General features: G+C 27.0%; 1 protein-coding gene and 1 long non-coding RNA gene across 3 annotated transcripts; one reads left to right on the plus strand and one right to left on the minus strand.

The window, feature by feature from the left end:
- Window positions 1-85: 85 nt before the first annotated feature.
- Window positions 86-5,169, plus strand: LOC147816638 (uncharacterized). The gene is made up of 2 exons (XR_015428537.1): window positions 86-313; window positions 5,015-5,169. It is a non-coding gene; the product is annotated as an uncharacterized LOC147816638 (long non-coding RNA).
- On the minus strand, window positions 5,156-22,032 carry pont (RuvB-like helicase pontin). 2 transcript variants are annotated; one of them, XM_043051411.3, is made up of 12 exons: window positions 21,895-22,032; window positions 19,323-19,470; window positions 17,744-17,830; window positions 17,001-17,133; window positions 15,568-15,651; window positions 14,154-14,311; window positions 12,945-12,989; window positions 12,227-12,395; window positions 10,904-11,102; window positions 9,662-9,764; window positions 7,911-8,002; window positions 5,156-5,440 (listed from the first exon to the last, which is right to left on the minus strand). In XM_043051411.3, the coding sequence occupies exons 2-12, from the start codon at window positions 19,461-19,463 to the stop codon at window positions 5,281-5,283; spliced, it is 1,371 nt and encodes a 456-aa protein (XP_042907345.1). In that variant the 5' UTR covers window positions 19,464-19,470; window positions 21,895-22,032; the 3' UTR covers window positions 5,156-5,280. The 2 variants fall into 2 exon arrangements, with proteins under 2 accessions (XP_042907345.1, XP_087005512.1); XM_087149386.1 differs by lacking the exon at window positions 21,895-22,032 and adding an exon at window positions 21,790-21,887.
- Window positions 22,033-24,201: the final 2,169 nt, after the last annotated feature.

Below are 24,201 nucleotides of genomic sequence, written 5' to 3' on the forward strand. Positions count from 1 at the left end.
ACGAACCATTGTAATCAAACAGTTTTTTGAGTTTTCTGTTTTAATCTCATATTTCATATGATATTTCCCTTATTCTCTTCAAACTGAAAAGAAACCAGTGTATTTCGCATCCATCCGACATCGAACACGAGTGATGCAATAAGGTCGTGTTTAACAAACAAAAAAGTGATAAAGAGAAAAAGGAAAAATTTCTGATTGTTTTAATTGAAAACGTTTAATTCGAAAGTAAAGTAAATATGCCTGATGATAAAGAACCCAAAAAGATAAAGGCATGTTGTGCTTGTCCAGAAACAAGAAAAGCTAGAGATGCTTGGTAGAGTATTATTTTAAAATTAAATTTTTTTTTTAAAAATTTCTTCATAATGTTTTTAAATTATATTGCAAAAAATTTGACTTATTTTCACCCTTTAATTTAATTGTAAAAGAATGCACATTTTGCGTAATCATTGAAAGAGGAAGAAAAATTAATTACTGTGCCTATTAGGAGAAAAAATAAAAACTCACAAATGAAGAAAAGCTTTTAAAAAAAATGACAAAAGAGTGTTGATGTGTTATGAAATGTTACATATTTTTACTACTTCGTCAATGTTTTTTTCAGACTTGTTCTATACCATTTAAGCAAAGGCTTTCTCTTTAATTTTTTTTTTTTTTTTTTTTTGGAAAGATTTTTGTATTTTGCACCAGTGCTAAAAATGTGGCCAAATTTTCGCTTTCACTAGGCACATGAGAAACCAAAAAAAATCACTAAAGTTAACTCAAAGTATATTTCTTTATAGAGTATATTCTTCCTCTGTGCAAAACACTGTACTTTCTTTATTTAAATTTTGGTATTATGTGGATAGTAATTGATGAAAGACACCATTTCAGATTATGCTTAATAAATATTTGTATTAATGAAGAGTGGGGGATGCAGAGAAAAGACGGGGGATATTTCTGTATCGTGATCTATAGCGCCAACTACGATCACCAAGGTGCAAAATAGATTTTAAACTTCCAAAAAATTTTTTAAAAAAACATGCAAGTGTTTGCCCGGGGTCGACTACGAGTTATACCTTTCGAGTCTGTGTGAAGTAATAACAAAATTATCGAAATTTTATCTTGCTTTACTGAGTAATTGTTTCTAAGAAAACTTGATTTGTAGTTTGTAGTAATTTAAATTCATATTCAAAAAGATAATTACTAAAAGATTAAATAAAAAGTTTAATATGGTAAACTTGTAATAATAATTCCAATTAAACTTCTTAAATTTAAAGTTTAATTAAAGTGGGATCATTACTGAAAGTTTGAAATTTATAGATTGATTTGTGATTTTGAGGTTTTGTTAGCATCAAAGTTAAACGTACAAAGTTTTAACGTGTGAAATAGTAGGTACTGAAGTTTAAATTTGTACTTTAATTCGTAATAGTTTTGATATCTATTGTTAGGAGAGGTTTACTGTTGAATATAATTGCTAAAAGTAAATCTGTAAATAATTTGATTTCATGTAAATTTTGTATTTAGAAATTTCAGTATTTTCCATATAGATAACTTTTGTGTGTTAACTTTTTATTATTTTTTTTTTTTTTTTTTGCTTAAGCTAGTCAAATGTACAAAGATGGGTTTTTTCTTGTTATTGATAAACAAGTTTAGATATGGTTGAGCCTGTGTATTTTTCAAAAAACTTAAATTTATATTTAAAAATATTTTAGTGCTAATCTAGTGATTAAAAGGCAATAATAGTAATTATATTTCAGTTGATTTTTTTTAAGTATAGAACATGTAAAATTTGAGTTATTTTGTTTTGTAACAAACATTATTTTGAATTTTTTTTTTTTTTTTAAGAATTAGCTATTTTTGAAATTTAAAGTGTAAAGCGAACTTCTTGCATTTTGAACATTTGCTAGTATTTAATTTTAATTAAACTTGCATAGATTTGAAAGTTTAATGTCTTGATACTAGTGAAATTTAAATTTGAAAGTTTGGGAAGTAATTAAGATTGAACTTCTAAATTTAAAGTTTGATATTTACTTCTGGTTAAACTGGTTCTGGTTTACTTCTGGTATGTATTAGTATGTTATTATGAGGACATAAATTTAATTACTGATATTAATGCTAATATTGAATTTAGAAAATAAAGATTTCAAGTCCTGATTTTGTGATAAAGTTGAGTTAAATGATTTTAGAAATTAAAAGTTTAAAACTTTGAATCAAAATTTTATAGTTCAATTCAATTGACTTGGAAGTTGTATATTTATGTTCATTTTCGCTTTTCGTATATTTATGTTGATTTAATAGCTGTTAATTTTCGATTTTTCAAAATGCATACATTTAATTTTTGGAATTGAATTTTATCTGATTTATACTTCCCTTTTCTTTCTTTTTTTGAGATTGTATGTATGTGGAAACTGAAATTTTTAGAGGAATGTTTTATTATACTTTCAGCTACTTATGTATACTCAATAAAGTAATCTGATAGTTTCAATTCTACTGATATGAATATTTTTCAAATTCCTAAGATTTAATTTGAAAAATAGGTTGTGTTCCTAGAACTTTTGATATAAATTTGTTAAAGTTCAAAAATATGTGTATATGTCTATAAATAAGGCTTTTAATACTATATATGAGATAGTGGTGAGTTAATAAAATAAAAACCAACTTGTTTATGTTCTTATAAAATATGTCTTAAATTTCCATTTGAAGACATTATATAGGGCTTAAATAAAATTCAAATTATAGAAGTTGAGGATTGAATTAAATTAGTTGAATTTATAGATTGTTTAAAAACTTGAGTTAATGACTACTAACTTTACTAAACTTTAGATTAATGTTAATTGTATGTTAGAAATTTATTAGCTTAGAAGAAACTTAAATCTCATTTTAAAAAAATTCTTAAATAAAATTAGTTGTCTTCCACCTTAATCTAATTTGAGATTAAAAATTTTAATGGAGATTGGGAAATTTTGTGGTATTTATAAATACTATTTGAAGGTCAAAGCAGAATTAACTTAGTGAGGTGTCTTTAAATTAAGAGTTAATATTGACATAGTGAAATAATTTTCAGAAATCGTGAATAATTCATGAAAATAATGACATTGCGAAATAATTCATGAAAATAAGAATACATTATTTTCAATAGATAAAACTTAGGTTGTGACAGATATTAAGTAAAACTAATTTTCAATGAGTAATGAATTAACTACATAAATTTTCTTAATTACAGGGTTGCCACAGAAAAAAATGGGCAAAATAGTTGCCTAAATAAGAAAAATATTACTAAAATTTTACTATATGACTTAATTATCATATACCATGATCCGTTTAGTCAAGTTGGTGGCAAATATAATAATTACTTTTTCATTAGCAAAATTAACTTTTTCTAAAAAAAAAATTTCACAATAATTGATATATATTGTGAAAAGTGATTCCTAATTCATGCATCGTAATATTGTATTAAAAATGTTTTTTTTTTTTTTTTTTTTTAAATCACTGTGAATTTCATTGCAATAACCATTAAAAAGGCGATCAAAAAACGAAATAGACTTACAAAGGAATCTGTGCAAATTGAACAAATTAAAATGTGATGACTCAAATTTGCAAATTTTTTTTTTAAATTTAGCGTGTTCAGAAGCACACGGATCACAGGTTGTTAACCCAATTTATGCTTAAAAAAAAGGGGGAAAACATCGCTAGTTAGTACAAAAAAAAAGTCTGCTTTACTTGAAAATAGTCACCTGTAATTAATGTGAGTAATATACAGCCAGAAGTTATTAAAGTACCAATAGATATTAAGTTATTTATTGATGATGTACCACATTATTCAAAGAGTATACTAGTTTTCATATGAAAAGCTGCGACTGTGAATACTGAAAATTAGTGAGAGTTTAAATATTTTTCATAGTGAGAGTAATGTATAGTATAGTAGATTGTATAAATTTAAATCTTCGATAAATATTTGCAATGCATTTTTACTGTTAAATTTAAATTCTGTTGAATGTGTGAAACATATTAGTTTTGGGTTTCAATCTATACATTTTGAAACTTAAGTAAATTTTTAATATGTTAAACTAAGCAACTCTTAATAGTTACTAAAATTTAATTTTTCTTACACTGCTATTGTTAGTAAATTGATATGATTCTGATGTGTTTTAAGGTTGGTAGAAAATGAAGCAATATGTAACTATAAATGTGAGTTTAAAGATTTGTATTTTTTCTGAAAGAAAGATTATAAACAGAGTTATGTAATGTTAGCTGTAGTGCTTGTCTTACATTTTAAGCATGAGCAAGATGCTTTGTTAACTTGTAAGACAGCTATGTAGAATCTTAAAAGCAAAAAAATTGATCTGATGGGTCCTGATATTTGAAAATCTGATCAATATTCATGTCTAAGCAGTTAAATCTATGCTTATTGTTCATATCTAGTTATGTCATAGGATGACGTCGTAAAAGTTCGAGGTCAGGCGATCATTGGAAGTCTATGCTCGTAAGAGAACGTTTGTGTATGATGATGTAGCATTAAAAAACTAGAAAATTCAATAACAATAATTAACAAAAATGAGATCATTAATACGTGTTGGGTTGCAGGTGAATCGTCAATAATTAAGAACAAAATGCATGATATGAAGTTCGTGTAACGAAATATTATCATGTTAAAACCTTGCAATTGTAAAAATCCGTTTTAATAACTACCAAAAGAGCCGCGGCAGCTCAGGGGATAGAGCTTTTGAACTAAACAAACTTGAATCTTATCTTGCCTTAGGGTTAGATTGGGCATCTCTTTAAGCTTAACTTTGTTTTAAAAAAAAAAATTTCGATAGACATATTTCCCTCATAAAATAAATGTAAGGACCCAATAGCATGATGGTGGGTGCCTTAGATCTTGTATTGTAGTATTAAGCAACTTGTGAACCTGTCAAATGCCACATTTGAATAAAGATATTTTACTTCATACTTAGCAGATCAATGCAAGGGTTTCTGAGTGTCATATTTACATTTCTTTTTCCCTTTCCTGACACTAAAATACATTTTTCATTTTTAGCTTAATTGAGAATGGAGAAGAAAAGTGCCAAAGCCTAGTTGAAGCTCATAAAGAATGTATGAAAAAATTAGGTTTTAATGTATAGTATTATCTGTCCTATTTGTAGCCAATGTAAATTCATCCTGTATAAAAACCAATAAATTATTTAAAATCTTTTCTTTATTACATACACTGAAGAAAAGCAGAGAAATTTACAACAGAAATGCAATGCATAGTATGAATAATGAATGAATGCAATAAACAAATGCATTGAACATATATATAAATCATTTCAAATATTTGTCACTATGTTCAATAAGAAGTTTTGCAGAAGACTTGGCATCCTTAAATAAGGATCCTATTTCTGTTATGTCTTGCTTTTTAACTGATGTTCTTCCATTAACTTTAGCCAACAAACTAGCTGGAGTTAATAACTGCACAGCATATCTATAAAATAAGAGCAAAACAAGTCCATATTTTATTCATTTTTTTGTAGGATTGCACTGAAATTAATAATTATGATTTAAATACTTTCAACAAACTAAAGTGATCTGAAATAAAAACGTTAGGTTGTCAACGTAAAATGGAAAAATAAAGGTAAGAAACAAAACTTTAAAAAAAAACACAATAGCCGAGAAATGAAAAACTACAGCGGCCGAGAGGAGCAAATCAAGTTAAAATGCATTTCCACACGCTAAGGAGAGGTGTTGAGGAACTGATGTCTTTTACAAGAAAAAAAAATATACAAATTTGTAAAAAATATAAAATTCCCTTATTAGCGAATGGAAATTCATTTTACCCTGATTTTTATCCTTTTGGCCACTGTGGTTTTTCTAGTTTTGTCTTTTACCATTCTATTTTAAGTTGGCAACTTTAAATGTTTTGTTTCTTCTCATTCACGCCTGGCAACTCTGGAGCGTCTATTTTTGAAGCACCTGAAAAATTTTGACTGTTATTTACTATTTGTAGAGATTCAAGTTTTTTAATCAGGTGTCACATTAAAAGTTTATTGTTGTTTAATTGAACTAGGACTTAATTTTAAAAATTGGAAGAAAAAAAATGAATGAATCAAGTTGCCAGGTACAAACACTTATTTGTATTTTCCTCAAAGTATCTTACTCCGCTTAGAAGGTAAAATAATTGCTATTCCAGCATAGTGTATCGTGCAGTAAGTATTAGATTTAAAGGTAAGTAAGTTCCATTTCCAGATGCCCGTTTACTGGAAGCTTTTATTTTCTACTCTTTTTAACAATCAAAATAAATAAAACTTTTTCTTTTTTTTTATTTCTTTTCCATAACTGAACATTTTGTCTCAATAAGCACACTAAAAGACGTGTTGAAAAGACACAAGCAATTAGAGTAAAACTTTTGGAAGAAGAATAAACTATGAATATTAGTGAAACATCCGGATAGTATTGATAATGTTTGAAAAGAACATCAGCAGAGAAGAGTAGATTCACTTTAAATTACAGGGATGTTTTATTTTAAAAAAAATCTACACAATTCTGTTTCTTGTTTTAGATTTTTTTTTTATTACAGTTCACAGAGTCATATTCGGAGGTCTGTTTGTTTAACGGAAGGATCTTTTTACTAGACACTTTTAAACAATCAAAATAAATTATTTTCCCATTTGTGACCTGTTAAAAAATAGTCTGCAGGTATGAGAATCCTCTGATTTTTCACTTTATGATTTTTACCAATTCAAATCAAAATTTTAAAAACTGTGCGGAAATTCCAGTGTTGAAAATGGGATTGATAAACTTAGATGAACAATAAAATCATTGCAAATAGAGTGCATCAAAAAGTTATTCTACAAATGCGCGATTTTAAATTTCCAGTGACAATGACAATGTATTATTAGGAAACTATAAAAATCCGCATAGATAATTGATATAAAATTCGATCGTAAATCCATGTGGAATCGCGGATGAACAAAATAATATTGTGTGAAAATCTGTTTTAACAACTACCGAGAAACGATCTTCAGAGCCACACGGATTCTCTGGGGAATCGTCGCTAATGGAGAAATTACTACTAACTGAAATGTGCCATTCGAACCTTCCAGCATGTTATAATGACATACTAAAATATCGAGATTATAAAAACCATGTGGAAATCTGTAACAAAAGTTACTTATTATCTGGAAAAATCAATTTTCAAGACCTGCTGAAGTTTGACGATTCCAGATATGGGATTTTCCATTGTCTTAAACAAAATTTATTTTTGAAATATATGAATGGCTCGGTAATTTTTAGCTCATTATCTGCACAGTTAATTCTGCCCATTATAAGGAGGGGGGCGGAAGAAGAGAAAAGTTTCTTTATTCATGAAAAAAAATCAAATTACTCTACTTATTGTATAATAAGTCAGAAATTTTTACTGTACTATACAATTAAATGGGAAACAGGTACAAAACTGTTAATGCTATTTTAACCCTTAGTCGACAAATGTCGCCATATTAGTGGCATGGCAATTTTACTTGCTGAGTTCAATGCTGCTGGTATGAAGGCAAAATTTCATTTATACTGATTGTTGTCATATTTTGGAAGTAAACTAGAAGTTTTTCCAAACCGCTACATGAAATTTCTTTTTCGTCAACTCATAGATAGTAAGAGGGAGAATGCATAAAGAATATGCTCCAAAACTTGCTATGTCAGATAACTATTCCATACTCATTAACTATTCAACATTTTCATATTATATTCATTAATTCCATATTTACATTAGAGGGATAATATTAATTACCTAGAGTACAAAAATCTATTTTAATACTTTAGAAATCTCATTTAAAATTATATACAAAGCATTGAACTATCATTTTCTTTTTGTGCATTCAATTATGGGATAAATATTGAGCACTATCAAAAACATGTTATAACATTGAAGAATAAATATATCATTTAGAAAACACATATACCTTAGAGTAGTTTTCAGTCCAATCTCCCCCAAAGTACATAGTGATTCTTCATCGATAGTAATGCCTTCAACATTTGCTCTAATTTTAAGAATCTAAAAGTAAATATACCTTATTATTTAAAAGAAAAGAAAATTTAAAGAGAAAATTTTGAAAAACATTTTTCTGAATTTTTTTTCATTCATTCCTTTAATAGCTAACTAGACCGACAGCCTAACTTCACAGATTTTTTATTTACTGTATAAATTACTTTGATATAACATGAGTTAGTCATATAAATGATATAGTTTAAGTGTGTAATTATTTTTTTAATTCGAATTAATCTTTATTGAAAAACAAAAAGCATAGTTAGTTCAAAAAAGTAGTTTTATTTAAGTATATTTTTCATTCTGGTAGTTTTGATTGTTAAAAGATTAGTAAATTAGTGATAATTTTCCACTTTTTTAGGATTAAAAATACTATAGAAATAAAATAGTTTATTTTTAACACTGATTTTAGTGCAAGGAAAATAAAATTTGTTTTAAATTTTAAAAAAATAATAATAAACCTTTGACAAATAACTTTACAAATCCATTCTTTTCAATTTTTAAATTCATATTTAAATAATGAAGAAACTATGAACAAACTTAGCATTCCAATTATCATTCAATTAAATAACTAATTAATTAACAAAATGTTATTTCATCTTATATTAAACTTAGAACACTGATCATTCTTGAAAAAGATAATTCATGTCAATGACCTATTAAATATGTTAGAAATAATTTAAATTATTTTTTATAATTATAATTAATAGATATTAAATAATTAGAATTATTTGCAACCAAATGTTATTAGATAATTTTGCATAATATTGCTAGTTTGGAAAACTCGTGGATTCTTTTTCATTTTTTTATTAAAAATTTATAACATAAACAATTATTTTAAAAATGCAATCATTTTTAAGTATATAAAAATTCCACATGATTGACTAATGATATTTGATGTAACTTCCTTGTACTTATTTACAAATTTGAGCCAGCCAAAATCTATTTTTTTAGCATACGCTACAGAAGAGAAATAATTAAAAATTTAATTTCAAATTAAAATAGTATAATTAATCATCGACAAAAGAACTTTAGAGAAAATAGTATGTATTTTGTTTGCTTTCTTATTTAATGTAACATATATTACTATATGTATTATATTATCACATAATCTGTAAAAGGAAGCAGGTAAAAGTAATCTGTATGATGTTCCAGTGTAATCAGATATCAGAAGTAATCTAAGTATTGGTTACTAAGTTAAGTATCAGAAGTAACCTAATTTCAATAAAGGTTTAAGAAATTGTTAAGAGATAGAAATTAAGAAAATTTTGTCACTAGGGCACAGGACTAGTAACTAAAAGATATAATTAGTTCCAGCACATTTTCACAGGTCTGTTTATATGTATCTATAAGTTTGTTCGTTTTTTTTCTTTCAAAATAAAAATAAAGTGAATTTAAATAAAAAGATAAAGATACAGAAAATGTGTAATGTTCACAGTTATAATGAAATATATTTTGTGACAAAATCAAAAAAAGCACACCATCCCTTACAAGAATTGCTAGTCTAAGAAACTACTGATAATTTATTTTATGGTGGTCATAGTTGATTTCGAACCCTGTTGTAACACATTAAAAAAACACTTTATTTATGTTTACTTTCTATGCACAAAAATTTACATAATAATATAAAAAAAGACATAAGAAATAACTGATATTATATATTTATACCTGAATCATTTCTGAGCTTGAATAGGGCAAAGTACGAATAATCATAAGCCTATCCAGAAGATCTACAGGAATACCATGAGGTGATATTATATCCTCTGCACCCCTGAAAATTACCATTGTGTTCATTATTGCAATTAAATTACAATATATTTTTCTTTAAAAGATAATTTATTAGCAATAGATAAAAGTCACAGCCACAATAAAACAGTTCACTACCTTATTAAGTGAAGGGCCACTTACACAGCAGGTTGACTAACGAAAGGCCACGCACATGGTGGTGACAAACATGATATAACTAATTTTTAAAAACATTAGTATTCTAAGCACTAAAATTTTTTTAATTAATAATATACTTGCAGAAAATTAAAGGCTTTTTATTATTAGAATTCATTTAAAAATGAAAAAACTGGCACGTTTACTAAAAAAAATTTTCCCCTATTTATCAATAATTGATTTGAAAATATTAACACAAAAAAAAAAAGCTCACAGAATGAAATTTACAAAATATACATATTTTAATTAAAGAAAATTTATAGGTTTTAAACAAAAATTAAAACAAACCATAGTAGTATAAAATAAGATTCAATATTTATTTGGTATATGTTCAGATATTATTTCTATTTCTTGAATTATTAGAGGTTTTATGAATTTTGAAAAAGGAAACTTTGACAAGGAACTTAGTTTTTCCTAAAAAAAATCCCCTAAGCTACAAAAAACTAAAAAAAATTACTAACAATGAACAGTTTAAAAATTTGCATTTTCTTTCAGTTTTAAAATTTTTCAGGTTGCAATAACAGGGCAATTTGAAACTGGTGTGCCATAATAATATTGTAACAAAAACGCAGGATTCGTGTAGGAAGTGTAGTATTAAGAAGTGAGAAAGGAAAGAAAATCATTCAGATTTACAATGAAATTGCACAAATATAGCACGTCAAAAAGTGATCAAATAAATGCATGACTTATAACTCACAAGTTGCAATATCATAATAAATGTATCGGAATTTAAAAACCACATGGCCACAGTCATAAATTTTTTAAAAAATGATTGAAACATCACTTGAATTTACAATGAAATCGACAAAAATTAAGCAAGCCGAAAACTGATTACTCAAATAGAATCTGTGAAAATTGAGAGCTTTAAAAAATAAAAAAATCCTTATATAAATTATGCATATAAAGCTAGAACAAATAATTAAATTTTTTTCATTATTTTTACAGACCATTTTCATCATTAATTTTTACCTTATATTACAACGGCCTCTATTAGTTGCAAAGATGACTATGGGAGCAATAGAAGATTCCAACGCTCTATGTAAATAAGTAAAACATTCAATATCAAGCATGTGAACTTCATCAATAAAAAGAACTCCAGGTACTAATTCAGCTATGCCCTGATCAATATATTTATTAACAACTTTGTTAATTTCTTTCCTTAATTTATCTGTAAAGAAAAGAGAGAGGAAATGAAAAAATAACAAATAATACAAAAAATACTTTACAAATTAAGCTCCTAAAAACTATTGATATCAGTCATTATTGAAAATCAAAGTGTAAAAACATAATAAAACATTATAGGACGTAATGTAAATATTTTTAAACAAGTTCATGGTTTAAGCTACATTTTCTATCGCATTTAGGACATGTAATTCAACAATTTAAACAAGAAAAGCCATGTATACCATTGCACAAAAAAAATTTTTTTTAAAGATTAGTATTTCATAAAGGTTTGGTTACATAATCCTGTGTTTCAAAAAGTGAATATTTGGATAGCATTCAAATTATTTACAAGCTTTTCTTAAAAAGTGAAAAGTCTGAAAAGTGAACTCTTTGTATAACTAACTGTTGAATTCTTATATTTTCGAGCTATGTAAGTACAGATTAGACCAACCTTGTAACTTCACACAAATCTGCTCATATTTAAAAATCAGGCAAAGTTCATTTATAAGATTAATAAATGTAATCTTAATTTTCTTTTTAACCCAACAATTCTGAATCGGAACTAACATATAGCCTGACACATTATATGCTGCCAAGTCATATGTTGTCCTGTTAATATAAAACAAATGTACCCAAAAGTAAATTTTTTTTAACAATTTATTTTTAAAAAATGCATGTAATATGATCACAATAGACCTCAAAATAGAAGTAAAAGAAATCTCAAGCTTGAGGAATATGTAATTCCAATTGGAAGAGTTAAAAACTGTTACTTAATATGTTAAGATAATGTCAAACTGTTATTTAATATGCTATTAGAACTATTATTTAATATATTAATTGTTATTTAATATGTTAAGCTATTTATATTATTTTAATTTAAATTTTTTCATTAACTAATTCTCAAACTTAAAATAAGCAGTCACTTTTTTTTTAAATAGGAGAAGCAAATTTTAAGTGCCCAGTAGAAAAATTTAACATAGCAGAATTCCTATATCATAGCACATATACACAATATAGATTCAAAAAGTAAAAACATTTTAACTATATGCTTAAGAAAGTCAATATTTGTTAAGTTAATTTATGCAAGCTTTTCACATAGCATTTTTAATAAAGTAAATATGATATTACCTGTGATTTCTGTTTTTTTAGGTTTAATTAACATGCTCATTATGGATAAAATATCTTGGCCTCCTTGAGGTCTGGCATTTGCTACATCTAAATCATGTAGAGTCACATCTTGTACTATTTCTTTCTTTTTATGGACATCACCTTTAGGGAGAGGTACATATTCTTCAGCCTGCCAAAATATAATTAAAATGAATTATTTACATGAATGAAATGAATTTAAAATCTCATTACTTCTAGTTATTAAGACTAAAATAATTTGCAGTCATAATAAAAAATTTTTTGGAGACAAATGTTCTGAATTGTATTATATCATGCTTACCAATCGTATTTGCTATAAATAAAAAGATCTCTTCCCCCTCCACTTACTATATTTAATAATGATCAAACATAGAAATATTTTTCTCTGAATTTCAAAAACTCCTTCAAAAATACTTTCCTAGTAAATTTACATGATTTAATTGGAATCTTTACAGTACCGAACGCATTCACAGTTTCCAAATTAAATAGATACCAGTCGTGTAGATAAATTACCAAGAGGGAAAAAAAATCAGACCTAGACATTTTTTAAAAAAAAAACATAATATGCAAAACAATTTAACACAGAGCAATAAAAAAATGTTACATGACATTTCATTTCATTTACGAAATTAATAGAGAAAAAGAGCAGAGCAATCCAAGAATTTAATTTTTACTTTATTTAAAAGACTTTCAGTCTTACCTCCAAGTCAAATTCTGTTGCATAAGCATCACAGCGCCCTTGTCTCTGAAATATTGAATTAAGTAAATAAATAAATAGCTTAACTGAAACATTAAAATAAAGTAGAAGTGATACTATCTAAATAATATGGTTGTACGATTATTCTAATTAGAAACATTTAAGGCATTCTTTCTCTCAAATTAACCAACTTTTTTTTAAATCTCAAAATACATACAATTTTATAAAGCATACAATATAAATTTCACAACCTTAAAAATAAATAAATAAAGACTTAACTAAAGCATTTAGGAAAAATAGCAAAAAGTGATGCTGCCTAAATAGTATGGTTGTAATATTATTCTAATTAGGAAAATAAACATTTTAAACATTCTTACGTCTTAACTCAGGCAATTTTTTCAAATTTCAAAATACTTCTAATCTTAAAATTAAAAACTTGTTTACTAGTTTCAATGAATAAAATGAAACCTAGAATATTAATTATTTGAAGGAATTTACATAATTTTCTACAGGTTAACAAGAGAGAATCCTTTTTCTTTCTAAAGAGAATCCTTTTTAAGATAAATAAGAGTTGTATCCATACAGTACAAAACTTAATTGATATTATAATTTTATTGACAAGTAAGTTATAGGTTAATCTTGATAAAATTTGTGAAGAAAATAAGTATTTTATCAAATTATCACACTCAGTCACATTACCTAAGTTAACCAAAATGAAACATCTGGACAGTTATTACAAGATTGCAGACATATTTCTAGATTTAAATACACACACTTTGCCAAACTACACCTACACATGAAAGTGAAATCAATGGGCTGGCACAATTGCAGTTACTGTTTTTGATAAATATTGCTATTTTCTAAGACTAATTTATAATTGTAACAAGTTTACAAATCAAAAAATAGTATTTAAAAAAAGAATCAAAAACTTTATATAAAAAGAAAAACTTTTAAGTAAATATTAAAATTTAAGTACAAATTACTTTGTAGTTAGAAATTGCTTTTTAAATGCTTCACAAATCAATTTCATTTTAATGCAAAATTTTTATGTAGTACGAATATTTTAGGTAATAACAAATAAATAAAACAATTGGCATACTGAAATTCAGTAATGAAAACAATCGACAAATAAATGAAAATGTGTAAGACAAAAAAAATTATCTTTGTCCGGTCACATTAATAAAACTTTTATTTTTGCTGTTAAAGACTTACCTTAACAGCTCCACTGTTAGCCTCAATGTAAATAACATCTCCTACGACAACTTTTTCTTTCTGTATGCTCTCAAAAACAGTAGGATCAAGTTTTAGTTTTTTAGAACCTTTAGCAGTTTTCAATCCAACAGCAACATGAGTAGTTGTTTTTCCATATCCTAAAATTATGTATTAGTTATTTAAGATAATAACTAGATTTAATTTTACAGTGTAGATAAAAAAAAATAATGGTACACTACTTTCATAGAATACACTACTTATTAAATGCATACACAATTCAGTAAAATTGATCTATAAATTTAAAATGACCCATGGTGAATCATCATTTCTAGAAAAATCAGCAATGAAAGCAATTTTTCATATTTTTTATTTAATTTTTTTTTTTTATCTTTTGACTTAATGATTCAATAATTGACTTTGTTTTTCAAAATTTGTAAAAAACATCACTACTTATTTAGAATTTAAAAAAAAAAAAAAACACCATTAATCTAAGCTTTTATCCAACCCAATATAACAGGGTTGCCACTCAAATCTGGAAAGAAAAAAATTTCCTGTGTTTTCCCTGTATGTATTATACTTAATATATTAATAGGAAACACACAATCACTGCATGCTATGAGAGACCTATTAGTCTAGCTATACTAGTTTTAATTGCTGGAAAAACAGAAATAAGGAACAGCTTAACATATTTAAAACAAATAACGCTACAGTAAATGAAACAGCTTAGTATAGCTGAAATATCCCATAGATTGCGCCTTGAGTGATCACCACTTTTAAAAGACAAAATTTGGAAACAAAATTTCCTGTATTTTTCCAGTTTGTAAGTAAAAACTCAAAATTCCCTACATTATCCTTGTTATTTTAGGTATTTAGTCATTTACTGCATTATCCCTGTATTTTCCTGTGGAGTGACAATCCTATATTATTTCTTTCTCTTTTCCAATATAAAGCTTGGTTTTTAAGGCTACTTTTTATCAAAATATCTGTGCATTGTCGCATCAAAAGAAGGGGGGGGATTTGCCTTTATTTTATTTATAAAAGACCAAGTTAGATTTATCCTCTACACACTTTTTTTTTATACTTAAATATTTTATTAGTGACATTTATTTAATCATACTAAACATTCTTTAGTTAATTTAATGCCATTTAACTAATAACAATACATTAATGTATAAAAATTGATGTTCATTATCTTTTTTTTAATGGAATATGTATGTTTTGATCTTTGTTTACCTTAAAGATCTCAAACAATCTATTTTTTGAAATTGTCAATTCCAAATACGGGACTTTTTACTGTATAAGGCCAGGCAGAATAAATTATACCTACAATTAACTATTACATGTTCCTAAACTTAGATATTTAAATATTTTCCCTTTTTTGTTTCATTAAAATCTTTTCACTGTGGTTACTGACCTCCAAGTGGGTTCTCACTTTCAACAGGACTAATTTCAGTGACTTCTCCTTCATAAATTTCTTTGACTTCTTTAATTCTTAAACCTAAATTTATAAAAGATTATCATAAATATAAATCTGTAAAAATAACGTCTATATTTATAAAATTATTATTACTTTTTTTTATCATCAATTGTCAGACTAAAACTAAATAAAACATTACAAACAATAAAATAATAGCAACAATAGCCAAAACAATTAGTACAAAACTATGCTTAAAACCCATTAAGATGTAGAAGTAAAAGAAAAACTGCTTTGACTTTACAGCACCAAAACATGGAAAACATGCTACTAATTTTTAATATTCTTCGATAATGTGTTATCTAATAGCAGTATAAATAAAAAATATTTTTTTAAAAAGTATCTAAATTTACTATACTTAACAAAATCAATAGTTTTTGATTACAGTAATTTCCTAAGTGATAAAAAAATTCTGTAGGTTACCAACAAAAGGAACAACATATAAAAAAAATTTTAATTTATCTTCAAAAAATAAATATGTTAATTTTGTATTTTTTACACTTGTAAATGTTTTTATTCCTTTAAATGTTGTTTTTTACTATTATATAATTTAGAGGAGCCTTTTTTTTTTATAAAATGTGTTACTCCTTTCTATTGTAATGTAGGTTCAATAAAACATTGACGAACGACACTTTTTTAACTTTTAAAACCAGGAAATACCAACAACTAGGACAGCGGAGATCACGAGCATCCCGGATAATTGAATCTCTATTGTATTAAGTATGGAACATATTTATAATTATAACTAATTTCTAGATTTACAGTTCAAGAAAAAAGCCTGAAACTCAAAAATAAGCCTGAAATAAGTTCATAAGCTTGAAACTAAAAAAACATCTAATATTTTAAGTACTTATCAGTTGCACCACTTTACAAATGAAAAAGAAAACTATAATTTAATCATAAAATCAAAATTCTCTTTAAAAAATTAAATCACATAGACTGCTAAGAGTTGACTTAGTAGAGATTGGTCTTTTTAAAAGTTTATGTTTATTTTTACTAAGGACAAAGCAAGTCTGGTCACGTCTTCCAACCATCACACTAACTTTTTAAATTCCTTAACAGCTAAATAAAAATTAAAAATAATTTGCCTAGATATATTTTTGATAAGAGAAAAATATCTATTAAATAAATCAGTGTACACAATAAAGAATTAGTAAATTAGAATATACTTTAAAGCTTATTTCTATTGAATGCAAGTTTTTCAAAAAGGGAATTTGAATTGTAATTCAAAAAATTTAAAATAAAAAGCTCATAATCAGCGACCAGGTTCTGGAATTCAAATAAAAAGTTTACAGGGAGCAGTTGAATATATAGATTAAGAATTTATAAAATAACAATAAACTGCAATAAAAAATAATACAAAATTTAAGTACCAATAGCACGACGGAAATTCTCCATGAGCACTTCTGTTTTCTTTATTTCTGAGGAATACACCTCACTTCCCACCATTGGGCAAAATGGAACTTTGGATCCCAGTTCTTGAGCAATAGCAAGAGCAATTGCTGTCTGTAAATAGAAGAATAAAAATATTACACATGCCAGTAACATTGGGATTGGTATCTTATTTTTATAAGTCATTGAACAGCCGACCCTATTTAGGGCTTACGGCTACTAATGTTTAACTTCGATGCCTCGTAATTTTGAACCTAATCCAGAAAAAAAGGGTACTCCTGAATCAAGTATTGGGAGAAATTTGCCTTAGTGGAGGAGTTTTTGATTAAATTAACCCGCATTTTGCGTTACATGGAGAGGAAAACCTCCCACGGTTAGCTTGACAGAAAGGGTACTCTAACCCATGATCCATCTACCAGTGAGGGATATTTTTATATCAGCACAGTGGTCGGTGCAAGCCTGGTGAGGAATTCGAATCGACCAGCTATCGCTAGGATCGAAGCAGGGTCACCTCAATGGGAGGCAAGAGCTCTATCACCTGAGCCACCACGGCTGAGATTGATATTTATAAATTAAATATGCCCACTGACAATAATAGCAAACTAATGGTTTGAATTTAACAAAATTCTGAAATACAATGAATAGTTTTTTAGCTCTAACCTACAGGGTTTATTTTTCATATCTTAATATTTTATACAAGAAAAAAATAATAGAGATACCTTACCTTTCCAGTACCAGGCGGGCCTGCCATTAAAAGAGCACGGCCAGCCATTCTCTTAGAATTTATTAGGTCAACAACAATCCCTGCTGCCTGTAATTAACAGAAAGTAATAAAATATCACCATAAAATATATCAAAAGTTTTAAATTTAATTTAGAGAAATTTCAATTGATTACAGATTGAAAATTTAAAATGGCGCAAGCAATTTTCTAAGTAGTTTATGTAAAATTTGAAAGAAAGCTCTGAAGAGTAAAAGATTTCCCCCAAATTTTATTCTGTATTGTAATACAAAATTTAATTATAAATTATAACACCTTACAATCATCCATACAACAAAATATGATGTTATATGGAAAGAAAACATGGGGGAAAACATGCTTTTGTGGGGGATGATTCCATTATGCTGATACCATTTTTAATAAATCTTGTTTAACAGTACAAAATGAAATTTGCAATATTAAACATTATCTTCCAAATTTCAAAACAGACATTTTTCATTTGTTACTTAGTACGATTCACAAGAAAATTATGAAGAAATTTTTTTTTTTAATGTTTTCTGCGCAAGTACAGTATAAAAGAACTATCCTAAATGCTCTCACCTTGTGCAGTTTCTAACGATTTTTTTTTCTTCAAGTTTTAAAATAACTATTATTAATTAGAATTGCTCCAAAAATGTGTTTAATTTTATTGAATGCTTAAACTTACGGCTAAAAAAAAAATTTTCATAGAAATTTCCATAACTCCATAAATATTTAAGTTAGGTTAACAAATTTCATGCTGTTATTTCATAAAATTACCAAAGCAATTGATACAAGTTAAAAACTTATTGCACTTATTTCTGACATAAAGAGTTAAAAAAAACATTTTTTAGTTCTTAATTTATTGCTGAGAAGAGAAGTATGAGAAATCACAGAACTCAAAACATCGCTAAAGTTATAAAATAACCCCTCTTAATTTCTAGAGAAATTTAAAAAAATGATAAAAACTGAAAGTGTCTAATATTATTTTAGGGAAATCTATAATTAAGTTTAGTAGCAAACTTAAGGAAACATACAAAATGAAGTTCACTTAAAGATTACAATTGATCGAGATACAGGAACAAAATTCATTACAAATTTAAATTATGCTTAAACTGAAAGATAAGATTTATATGCTTACACTATAATTGAAATTTAATATACAAATTAAATTTTTTAATTATTTATATCTGACTGTCTCACTTTATAATAGAATCTTACGCATTAACGTAATTAAAATAATTTATTTAACAAGATTATGACAAATTGGATTCAGAAAGATAAAGATTACATAACAAGCATAGCTAGTAACATAACAAGCATAGTTTAGCAAAACAGAGCTTAGATCAGATGTATCTAAAAATTGTCTCTAGCTATAGTTTGAAATTCAGCCCTTATGGATTTTTTTATAAAGATTCTGTTTTTCAATCTATTTCTGTATTAGTTTTGAAATAAATTTATGGAACTCACGTCTTATTTTCCATTGTAACACTACAATCTGAATACAAATCTGAAGGATTCAGGAAATAAAAGCAAATTAAGAATTTTTAAAAAATATTTCAATACTTCTCTGGCTCCTCCTTGTCCAACAAGACCAGCAGCAATATCAATAGCATGGCCATTATCATCAAGGCCCAATCCTTTTATATGACTATGAGCTGCCACACGTTGAGCTTTTGTTGTACTACGAACTTCTTCAATTTTCATCTTTGATCTGAAATGGGAAGATAAATTATCATATAAAATATAAGCATATTGTATACAACTATATGTATAGAAGTTATACTTTATATATATATATATATATATATATATATATACCTACAAATCAAATTCTTGAGTTTAAAAAATTCCTCATCTTTAAAAAGAATTCTAAAGAAAAAATACTTTTATAACTAACACTAAAAACGTTAATATGGTGAATATAAATTAAAAATTTTTTTGATTCAAAAAATATGTAATAAATATTTTGAGTCATTTTCATGCAAAATTACTATTAAATCGCAAGGAACCTATGGCTTATGAGTTAAAAGTAAAGCTTTAAAAAGGTTTGTTAATACCAATAAGTAAAACTTATTATAAATAAGTATAAATACAAATAAGTATTAACACCAATAAGTATTTTTCAGAGATTTTTCTGGGTCACTAACTTGCCTCTTAATTATTTATAACATTAATAAATAATAAAAAAATAAGAGGAATAAAAATGTTCAAGCTACCAATGTTACTCACAAGGGAAACTAGGGAAGTGTGACTCGCCAATTTTGAAATAAATTAGTGAGATGTATGCCTTATGAGGAATAATTTTAGGGAGCAACATTCGTTTCAGCCCATAGAAGGTCCTATGAGAGATAAAAAATAATTCAATGCATAGAAAAATCGGTATTTTATTACTTCAATGCAGACTATTAGTTACTGTAAATATCTCTATTGTAATTATCTCTACTATATAATGCATATTTATTGTCAAAATTGATTTCAAAAATTTTATATATCAGTAGTTTTTCAGAAAAACCTGTTAGGTTAATTTTTAAAAGAAAATTAACATTAAATTTTTTAAATTTTTTTTTCAAAAAATTTTCCAAATTAATTGGAGTATGTAAGTTTAAATAAATTAATTAATTAAAAATTAATTAATTAATTTTCTAATTAATTTATTAATTAGCAAATTAATTAACTAACCAATTAATTACAAATTTATTGGAGTATGAGACAATTACAATAACTAACAGTTTGCATTGAAGTAATAAAATACCGATTTTTCTATACATTGAATTATTTTTTATCTCACACAGGACCTTCTATGGGTCGAAACAAATGTTGCCCCCTAAAATCATTCCTCATAAGGCATACATCCCACTAGTTTATTTCAAATTTGGCGAGTCACACTTCCCTAGTTTCCCTTGTCAGACTTTTTTAGATTTTCAATTTTCAACAATTTAATTGTGTAAGTGTGTGTTATGTCAATGGGTTCAGATTTAGTACTCCGTGAATAGTAAAATGAAAAATTTTCACATTTAAACGCATTATAATATTTGTATATAAATATCTATATAATTTAAAAATTTTAACCACAATCATCACATGAATATAAAACAAATATTCTAAAAACAGTAACAAATTTTATTTAATGATTTTTATTCAAAGATTTTTATTTAATAAATTTTATTTATAGATAGGTATGATAGTCACCACAAAGTAGAAAAAAACCTTGCACAAACAGAAATTAAAATACTTTTGGAATATCATGTGTTAAGTTTTAGAATATCATGTTCGATTGCATTCAGCAAAAATATAATCATAAAATCTCAATATTGCAAAACAAATATACATGAAAACAAAAAACTTCTGACACAAGATTTTAAAACAAAAACTGAATATTATAATTGTTATATCTCAACCTAACTTTTCTTCGCAAATGCGTGGAGGTAATTGAAATGTTAGATAGAGTGCCCTCAGAATCTAGTAATGTAACTTGAAGCTTTTATTGTATACAAAATTGTCAATTTTTCCTTTGATTTTTATTGTGAAATCTCACTTCAAAATATTTTAAACTTCTGTCTGCAGAAGCATAAAAAATTTTTCAAATAAGGGCATCCTATTGTAAACTATTACCGAAATACTTCATATGTACTCATAAGCACAAACTCTCAATTTAGTATAAATGTCACATCAATACGTATTATTTAGCTTATATAGTTGCCTCATCATTAAATTAATCAGATTTACTGCTTGAAATTGATATATTATTTAAGAAACTGCAGATTAGTGATGAAAAATTAGAAAACCTGACTTAATTTTTTACCACCCTGAAATAGTGTTGCTATGTTATATTGTTACATTAGTGCAAGGCAAATCTAAATGATTATAGAATGACTTTGATAAGAAGCAATTATGCGAGAAAGATTATATCTATGAGCTGTATACTCTTCAAGAAATACATATATAGAAGAATGTAGTTTTTGACCACAAGTAATACATTAAGAGACACAATGTTACATGATTTCAATCACAAATGCATTATTAAACTAACAACAAGAACTAAAATCCAGCATTTCAGAAAATGAAAGAATTTAACCATATTAGAAAAAGAGAAAAAAAGTATTATATGGAAAATTTTAAGTTAAATTTTTATTACCGGTAAATAAAACAGAACGTAAATTAGAACAAACACGCATTAAGTGCCCAGTTACAGTTAAATTATGTAAAGAGCTGTTTCCAGCTGCTTATTTCTTTCAATAATGTCCCTCAGAGGACTAAATACAAAGACCTGAATTCCAGTAGAATGTCGAAGTCAAACATCGCTAAGTGTAATCAATAAGTGAGTGGATAATCATTTTGATCACCCTGCGTTAAGATCAAGAGTATGCAATATCGGTCCTCGTAAAACACTTCTACCGTAAAGTGCTCGCATGCAGATCGTCGGGCTACCACAGAAGAAGAGGCATTCCCTCTGCAGAGGGTCAGAATCATCCTCAGGGATATTTCCCAAACCGTCGCCAATAGCTCATTGTGCAGCTCTAATGTAGCGTAAAGGAAGTAACTACCTACCTATCTTTGAATAATTGTTCCAAAACATACTTGGTAAGAAGGTACTTTTTTATGTTGTGCTATCACAATTTTGATCCTCTGCAAAGGGGATGGCTCCTCCGCTTTGATAGCTTGCATGGGAACTCGAGCACTTTACAGTAGAACAGTTTAACGAGAAACGATACCGTGCATCCTTGGTCCCTACGCAGGCTAATCTAAGTTAGTCACCCATCAGCTTAATGACAGCGGCTAATAATGCTTGACTTTGGTGTTCTACCAGGATCAATCATACATTCTATACAATCATACTTGGAATTAATTTTTTTGGAAAAAAAAAATTCATTTAAAGGTCCTTTTCACTGCGTAGAGGTTTTTGAAAGCGGAAAAGTAGAGCGTGCTATTGAGAGGCTGATTCGCGAATTTAACGCGGTGACTGATTTTTACCCGCTCATTCGCATCCGATTCTCATTCAACTTCGACTTTTTTCGCTCTCAAAAAAATTGCAAGCAGTAAAAAGAAATTTCCAGATTGTTAGACATCTTTCCTTTCGGTCTTTTTTTCCCGTTTATAGATGTCCCAGGACCCGGAGGTGATATGAGGTTCCTATAAGATTTAGTTTTATCTAGAGCTCCTATATTTGACTCCCATAGACTAGAGCACATTAAAGATATGTTGTATATACTCCAGTTTTTCACTCGACCGATAATTCGTAAAGTCTTTAAGCAAAAATCAGTACGTTTGGCCTCAGTATAGCTAATTTCTAATTATGTCATTCTAATGAAAATCCACCTTTCAATTTCCTCAAAGGCATACACGAATACGTCTTTGCTTTCAGTTTCAGTTTAAAATATCAAGGCTTAGTACTTAAAATATTTGAAGTTTGTGGGGATTTAATCTTAAGACTATGTCAACCTTCATCTATCAAAAGGTACCTCATGATAGAATCAAGTTATAACATCTATTATATACTAGTGATTCGGTATTTAATATTTATAGTGGTAGTTACGCCACATTACTCCCCTTCCAGAATTTTATCTGTGATAGAATTCGATGAACAGATACCACTAGTTGATTAATGCTGTTTTATTTATTAACTTCAATTTTTTCTCATTATATTTATTTTTTTTCTTCCAAGCTCGCTCGTTATTTATTTATTTTTTTTTATAGCTTTTTCGCTATTTTTTCCCATCATTTTTTATAGCTTTTCGCTATTATTCTTTTTTCTAGCATTTCGCTCATTATTATTTATTAAACGGGAGACTTTATTTACACTTCACCGGATTTCTTTCTTTTTTTTTTCTTTGAGCAGTATATTTTTTTTTAAGCAAATCAACTGTTTAATGTGGATTCATCCATCAATATTGACAATTTCTTATCACGTCCGTAGGTCACCAATGTAAGGAGTTTAATCTTAAGACTATATCAACCTTCATCTATTAAAAGGTACCTCATGATAGAATCAAGTTAACATCTCTTATATACTAGTGATTCGGTATTTAATATTTATAGTGGTAGTTACGCCACAAGTTTACACTTTTGCAGAAAACCAATCATGGAAATATCTAGCAATGCAATATAATAAAAGAAAAAATATTCAGTTGCTCCAAAAGTGTATCACCTTTTCGTTGTTTGTTTAAACAACTGCAATATTTAGTTATCTGGCTGGACAGTAACCAAGGTTTTACTCAAGGCCAGTGTTAAAATGTATTTTTCAGATATTTTTTTTTCTAAAGAAAAATGTCAATAATTCCTATACAAAGAACAATTTCGAATAAAGATATGCAAATAAGATTCCTTGTATTTTTCTAAGAAAGGGGGCCATAAAATTGTATTCATCTCACAATATTTGATGCTAATGGCATTAAAATTTGATTTGTAGAAAAATCTGGTACTCACCAAAATAAATATTTTAGTG

Source organism: Parasteatoda tepidariorum, chromosome 1 (assembly GCF_982258835.1).
Source record: "Parasteatoda tepidariorum strain Cologne lab strain chromosome 1, Ptep-v5.0, whole genome shotgun sequence".
Classification (NCBI taxonomy): domain Eukaryota; kingdom Metazoa; phylum Arthropoda; class Arachnida; order Araneae; family Theridiidae; genus Parasteatoda; species Parasteatoda tepidariorum.

Excerpts from the sequence above, each read along its gene's own strand:
- pont (XM_043051411.3), bottom strand. The coding sequence starts at position 19,463 with ATGAAAATTGAAGAAGTTCGTAGTACAACAAAAGCTCAACGTGTGGCA. Across the intron at positions 12,396-12,944 it reads CAACAGAATTTGACTTGGAG|GCTGAAGAATATGTACCTCT; the intron begins GTAAGACTGAAA and ends ATATTTTGGCAG. Across the intron at positions 5,441-7,910 it reads GGACTGAAAACTACTCTAAG|ATATGCTGTGCAGTTATTAA; the intron begins GTATATGTGTTT and ends CTTATTTTATAG.